We start from the raw sequence: 7,794 nt of genomic DNA, 5'->3' as shown, positions 1-7,794 counted from the left end.
TGCATGTCTGAAATAGCTGTATTGAAAAAATGACTGCCGAGTGCTACGACTTCCCTTCAGAGACTTTGCAATGGCTCACGTCTTCAAAAATAAAAATAAAAATACATCCTGTGGAAATTTTATAGAGGTTATTAATATGGTCACTGTGCAAATGAGGATGGATTGAGGGGTCTGCAGAGATGATTGGTCAAAAATAACTTTGAGGTTTGGGTAAAGAAAGCACTCCAATGAAAGAAATGCTCAAAACCAGACAGCCTCAGTCGCATGCACGCACAGATACACACACACGCACACACACATCTAGACCACAAAAGACCATACAGGGAAATTAAGCACATGTCAACAAAAACAACCACACTGTTTTTGTGCACATCCATGCCAGGTCTGAAATGACTTGAGGAGTTCAATAACTGAAAATCCACCAATGCATTTAAGTGTTGTTCAAACAAAAATTACATTAATGCTTGTTAATGCAAATTTACTGACATGTCAATAGAGGATTTGTGGCTGGTATATTCGTCAGCAGTTCCTAGTCTAAAGAGTTTTTAAGCACATTCAAAGGAGGTTCTTCGTGGTGGTTGTCAGGGTCAAAAGTATCCTTCTTATGTATTGCTAACAAAAACCGCAGCACACCTTTCCTAAACAAGTCAACCGTGTTTAAGATATCATTCAGGTCTGGAAGACAAATGTTGGGAGGAGTTCAACATGCCATAGTTCAATACTTAGGGTTAGGGGTTCGTTCTCTGAAGTAATAATGAAGCTTGTGTTAAGGAACACCACAAGACTGCAAGTGACAAACCTCTTGTCAGCTACAATCACACATGACATATGTGTAAATGTACAGAAACTCCAGGAATCACATCAGGGCTATAAAGAACAACAGGTGGGAGAAATGTAAGGGGGTAGGATTTCCTTTCTGTAGCTTACTCTGCCAGTGTGGAAAACTTTTTTTTTATTTGTCCATAGAGAAATAAAAGAAAGACGCAGATATAGGGATATGAGAGGTGTCCCATTATAATGGTGTTGTGTGACTTTCCATTCAGAGATGCACTGGGGCTCTCATGTTTTTGCCAAGTGGTTGATATCCTTAGGACAACATCATGTAGAGCCTGGGACAACATTTAAATCAGATTCTTCAATCACATTTCAGAAAAAAACTCAACCACTTGGCAAAATCAGGTCGAGCATGAACTGAAGCTATAAAAACACACATCACTTCCTGGAGACCTTAATCTATTTTCACAATAACACAGAACTCACTTTCATGTTTATTTGTTTGATGTTTTACAGAAGACGATGCAGAAGTTTCAGAAGGTAATGTTGAATGAGACTGCTTTCACAAACAAAAATCAAAGTTCATTTAACAAATATACAGTATGTGTTCTGTATGGCAACAGATTAGATACTGTCCCAAATCATATTTTAACATATTCTTAAACCCTCATTGAGGTGTAATGCGGAGATTAGGAAGATATCTGTAGGGTTAAAAATAAATGGCTGAAAAAAATAATATGTGCTTGTACCCCTAAAGTCTTGAATATTTCCAGGTATTTGAATGCGAGTGGACCATGTTATCATGGTATAAACTGTTTCATTGGACAAGCGTGCACCTGACCCCCGTTGACTTCTGGTTTGTGTTTGTCTAGAGTCTTTAATACAACTATTTATATTTAATTTATTTATATATTGTTTTATTTGTATTATTTTACTGAATAATAATTATATAAAATAAACGATTTGATTCATTTTGTTGTATGTTAATTTTATTAAATAAGCAATTTTGGGTCCTGCAGTTCAGTCGCACTCAAACAGACCCTATGGTACATTGATATCTAGCGCTTGAGCTTAGTATCTGAGTCTAAATTCAAAATATAGGAGAGACAAGTTTAGCCAAGTAAGGTTCTTCTTGGTTTCTTTTAATTGTTATCAGAAATAATGTCACTCTATTGTTTGTGAATTTGTACCGGAAGTTCAGTTGTGGTCACAAAAATGTCCATGCATGGTAACTTTTGTTTATGATGTCAAGATGAAACTGTCTACATGGGGTATAGTATGACAGGTGTTACATATACTAAAATAAACCTTGATAATATTCACAAGGGCATCAAATTGGTGATGTATTGTAAAAGTTATGCACAAACCTTAATTTAGGAATTTAACCAAAAACCATAATCTCTGCAGTACTCTGAATGTCTTCCCACCCAGTCTTAACAGAAATAATGTTAAACAATTCCAGCTTGATGTCCTTGAAGGATAAGCTTAGTCTTGAGACTCATCTCAAACTCAGAGATAACACCCTGGACTGCGGATTCAAATAACATCGGGTGACGTGGATTTGGGGCGGGGGAGAGATGCTGAAAGAATGGGCTCGACTGCTGCTTAAATACCTGTATACTTGGAACAACAATTGTTGTTTATTTAAACTAAATAATAAAAACAATTTACTGAAACAGCAATTACTGATAGAATATAATTACAGATCGCTCTTTGCTTGCATGCATGTTTGCACATGTTCTGTTCTGCAAGTGAAAGTATCTCACACTCACAGTTAAAATTGAAACACAGAGGAAAACCATATCTTCTGTTCGGGATTTTCCCAATTTTAAAGCTTTCGTTGTGATGTAGTATTGGTAGTCGGAGGAGGAAGAGGGAAATGCTTTAAATTTTTTTGATTTGAGTGATTTTTGTTCTGTCAGCAAAAAGTGTAGTTACACCACAGATATCTGTTTAGAAAGCAGAATCCTTTTAGTCTTCTGCATCCTCTGTGTCGTTTAGACCTTTGTATGTGAACCTGTTCAGACACATACATACATTTTGGAAGCCTTTCATTAACATACCTTCAAGCATGTCTGCAAAAAAAAGCTTGCAGCACTTTCTCACTGTCAGTGTTCTGATTGCACTTCTATTCAGGTACAACCAATACAACCTAAATTACCTCTCCTCTTATGTTCTCCAGAACTTTTTACCCTTCATGATTTACCTAGCAACTGTTCTGAAATGCTAACCCACACTATCAACCACATGCCGTGAAACACTGATGGCAGCAGGAAGGCCCCGCTTACTCAGAGACGGTGTTGGTTGGTGACTCACACGGAAACTGGGCAGAGAGTCTACAAGATTTGATCATGAGCTCTTGTTTGCCTTCTCACTGCCGTTGTATCACAGACACCATTGTACGAGCACAAAGGTGTGTGTGAATTTCATGGAAAATTGTAAGGGCATGCAAGGGAAATAGGCAGAGAGTAAAAAGTGCATTGAAACAAACTTGTTCATAAACACATAGTGAAAACCAGTCAAACAACCTAACGTGCAACCGTGGCACAAAAAAAAAACTGAAATTGTACTTGCATGAGTCATGAACAGCTTCTTACATAATGACAGGGGTTAAACAAGGCCACTCGTCTCCTCCGCCTCTTTGTTTTTTTCTCTCCCTCCCTAACATTTTTCTTTTCCCGCTCTGTTTAAAACTCTATTACTGTTCACGAAGTAGTAGGCCAACTCATAAATTCTTTTTCAAGTTCTTTTGTTATTATCTATCTCATTTATCATGATCATTTCTTTGCTTTAAAATGTGGCACTGTTCTTCCTGTCCACTGCTCTACAGTGCATTACTAATAACAAAGACTAGCTTAAAACCAACACACATTGCCACGGAAACATTGCGATTGAGTCCATGCTTTGCATCATAAGTTTTGCAAACTAGTGACCTGTCACTCAAAAGAAAATTCTTTCTCCTTTTACATTAACAGTCAGTGTTTCCAGCAGTGAGAGGAGTAACATTTTGTTTCATAAGAAAGTTAATATAAAACATAAAAGTCTGATTTTGTCATACCCCACAACATTTTTTGCAGAGAAGCAGCTTAGTGTTTACTAACAAAACTTTTTTCTGTTCTAATGTTTGTGTCATTGTCTTTTAGCCCTACGTACAATGGTAAAAGGTTGCTTTGTGCTTTTAGACAATGAAAAATGGATTGCTATGCTACACAGAGGCATGAGGGAACAGTTAAAAGTTTAACAGCAAAGTGCTGGACTAGCTCATATTCACTGTGCAACACAGTTCATGGCAGCCTATTCACTGCATCTTTTATTGATTAATGAAATAGCGTAGGATGTTTTCATAACCTTATAATGGTGTAACATTGTGCCCTTCAGCTGTGTAAAAATATACCCCAAAATTAAATACAGTTGACATCACTGCTCGTCTCATTTATCCCATTCAGTTCGTCTTGCCTTACTGGTTTCGCATGTCGATGGTGAAGACCAATTAACAAAAGAGTGGGCTTTGCTTTAAACATGTTTAATCATAAAAAAGTCATGTGCAAGTATGCGTCAGGAATTAGCAACATCCTGTCTCTGCTGATTTTCACTATAATTAAAAAACTATGGTCAAACAGTCAAATTACATCTGACAGTAAATTACAATGAATTCTCTTGCATTTAGTGCAGGAACTGGTTTAACCAGCTGAGTTAGTCCTGACAATAAAATGAAAAGCCGAGCACACCTCGCTTACTTTTTTCAAACTGAATGATTAAGTAAACAAGAGTTTTATGGTTTAAAGCGGTTGAACAATGAGAGTAAGAGAGCGAGAGAGAGAGAGTTATGTGTGTGTGTGGGTGTGTTAAGGGTTGTATACACTGGGAGGGGATGAATTAGAGGGTGCGGCATTCTGCATATAACACTGCGTGTCTCCTCAGCCCTCACATCCTTAACCTTCTTTTCTTTGTTCGTTCATCGTGAACTCCGCAAAAAATCCAAGGTGAGTTAATGTCTGAAAGACTTTTACTGCTAACAGATTTGTTAAAAGTAACATTTTTTGAAGAAGACATAAAGTGCATGCAAAGCTTTTTTCAGGGTCAATTGTATACATTTACAAGTAGTCAATCCACAACTGTAGTTGATCTGCTCTGGTGCTATATATTATCATATACCGTAACTTGTACTGGGGTAAAAATGTGTAGATTATTGGCATGCTGGCATTCACTTCGTCGTTTTGCTTTGATACATGGCTTAGTTTATGTTGCGTTTGAGCCCTCAAACCCCTCCCATCATGCTCCTCTTTTGTTACTTTCTGTCTTTCCTTCTCTTCCCAAGTGCACATCTCTCAGCTTTTTGGTTTGGTAGATATCTTTCATATTGCTGGACTCATGTTTAGAGAAAAGTTTAGAAAGTTGCCAAATTAAACTCTCTCGCTCTCTTCTCTCCCTCTCCCCCTCTCTCTCTATCTGTCTCTCTCTCTCACTCTCTCTCTCTGTCTCTATCTCTTGCTTGAATTGGGTGTGCTCAGGGTGTTGGTCATGATCCGGGTTACATTGTTTTTTAAATCACTCCCCTTCGTTCAACTCCCTCTTTTCTCTTTCTACTTATTAGACCATTTTAATTCCGCCCCTTCCTCCATCCCTCTTCCATCTTGTATGCTTAGCTCCGTGTTGCACAGAGGGGTGTAACCTGTTCTGTATGCTATTTTGTTGCTGGCCGTAATGTGTGATGCGATCCTTTCGTCACTCACTACTACTAATTGTCAAGAGAAAACTATTTGTTAGTGTATTTATCAGTCTACCTCTTCTTGTATTATATTTTTTTGTGGGTTGGTAAATAAAATAATTTTTTCATATTATTTTTTATTATTGTTGACACAACCATGTTAATATGATCTTTCTTTCTCTTGTTTTTCTAGTCAATATGTCACAAATTCAGCAGGCCATGGCAATGTTAATTGCAGCTTTTCATAAATACTCCGGAAAGGAGGGAGATAAAAAGACCCTGAGTAAAGGCGAGCTAAAGGACTTGCTTACTGCGGAGCTGGGTGATGTTTTTGGGGTGAGAAGCACTAAATACTGATACATACACTGATCTGAGAGTTCATGATTCTACTGTAGTTTGACATTTTAGATGGAAGCAGATTTTTGTCTTAACTGCCATAATTATACTGAAGGGCTTAGTCTGTATACTCATATATAAATATAGAGTATATTATGTTATATATTTGTCTATAAAAAAATAAATAAGGTCTGCTTTCTTTTTTTAATTCATAAAGGTGAAGTTTTGTTATCTATACTGTGTATCAATATCAAAACATGCAAATGTGCATCCAGTTAAAATGATGTGTATGTTGTATTTGTTATAGAAAACCCAGGACAAGACAGCACTTGACAAGATCTTTAAGGACCTGGATGCAAATGCTGATGGAACCGTTGACTTCGAGGAGTATGTCACCCTGATTGCCTGCATCACAATGCTGTGCAATGAATTTTTTTCTAAACAATAAATGATTCATAAATCATTAGCCTTGTCATTGTTATAAAATGGTTTTGTCTGTAAAGTGATGGTGTATTGAAACGAATTAAATACAACATGATGTTTTGAATTAAACATTGTGCATTTTATGTTGGTGTGTGTTTTGTAAATATACGGTATATTTGGACGTTTGTTACTTTTTTGTGGGTTTAAAGGTATGCAGTAGGTTGCAATAGATATACAACCTATTGACTTGGTTTATGAGAAATTTACTACTTACAAAAGGTTAAAAAACCTACTCACATAATTGCATCATCCAAAACATTTGCCTCATAAACAAACAATTTTCAAGTCAAAACTCTTGTTTAGTATGGCGAAATCAGCCTAATTCTATAAGGTTACAAAAACAATCTAAGGGTTGATTGAAATGAGGTGCAACAACTGCACAGATTCACTTGCGGCCTTCTGGTAGTATGATGACCAGAGCTGGTTAACAGATAATGGTAGTTACTGTAAAATATTTCGTCCTGCTGTACTTGCAGGAGGAGCTTGGTCATGTGACCTGCTTGAAGAATCATCACTGTCATTGCTTGCTTATTTAAGCTTAAAATAATTGACTACATTTACCTACTGTTTTAAAGCTTTTACTACTTTTATGTCCACAGACAAACACACACACGCATATTTTAAATAAATGTCTCCACCTAGTGGTAGATCTCATAAAAGCTCTTTAAACAGATTATTTGATTAAAGGTTGAGTAGAAAATCCAACCATGCTGGTTGGAAGTCTTCTAACATCCTGATAGCAATCAATAAGTAAAGTGATACATTGGTATTTTTATCTGTGAAAGGCGAAGGACCAAAAAACGTTTGCCCAATCATTGCCTTCAGTCATGTCTACAATTTCATTCAACATATTTTGCATCCCACTGCTAACCCTGTGTGCAAGTTTGCAAGTGGCACTTCCAAAGGACGAACAAAAATAAAGACCATCTTAAAAACTGACACCACTAAAAATGTCTAATAAGCACAGAGGTGAAAGCAGTATTCCATTCGCCAATAATGCATTCTGGGGTTTGCAGGGGTTCCCGGGGTTTCCCGCTCAGTCTTTTTTTGTTCTGTAGGTTTCAAAAGGACATGAGGGTGAAAAATGGGCCATGTTCACGGTATGATTATAATCTGTATTGCTTTTCCACGCTGGGACCAAGCACGGGAGTCAAGGGTTTCAAAGATGATGCCAAAGATGATGCCTCTAGGGACGAGTGCCCCGAGCTCGGAATCGGCCCGAAACCCAGAACTCACCGGATGAACCTGCTATGTATGAAAATAGTATTCAACTATACATCCTACAGTATAGTTGTATTAGTCAACTCGCTGAAGTCTGCAATAGCCTGGTGAAATACATGATATTTTCGCAGTGTATACAACACACAGTATGCTTCAAATTATCATTCTTATATGTAAATATGTACTAATTTTAAATGCAAGGCAATGAAGCTTTTGCAGGGAAAAAAATATAAATCATATTTGTCACATCTCCTATCCGCCATGTTGCTTGT

General features: G+C 37.2%; 1 protein-coding gene across 1 annotated transcript; it reads left to right on the top strand.

Moving 5' to 3' along the window:
* The first annotated feature begins 4,598 nt into the window (after positions 1-4,598).
* On the top strand, positions 4,599-6,384 carry LOC130432874 (ictacalcin-like). The gene is made up of 3 exons (XM_056762445.1): positions 4,599-4,757; positions 5,676-5,818; positions 6,126-6,384. Exons 2-3 carry the CDS (start codon positions 5,681-5,683, stop codon positions 6,264-6,266), a joined length of 279 nt encoding a protein of 92 aa, XP_056618423.1. The 5' UTR covers positions 4,599-4,757; positions 5,676-5,680; the 3' UTR covers positions 6,267-6,384.
* Positions 6,385-7,794: the final 1,410 nt, after the last annotated feature.

This window comes from Triplophysa dalaica, chromosome 12 (assembly GCF_015846415.1).
Source record: "Triplophysa dalaica isolate WHDGS20190420 chromosome 12, ASM1584641v1, whole genome shotgun sequence".
Taxonomy (NCBI): Eukaryota; Metazoa; Chordata; class Actinopteri; order Cypriniformes; family Nemacheilidae; genus Triplophysa; species Triplophysa dalaica.
This window is presented reverse-complemented; position numbering and strand designations above follow the sequence as displayed.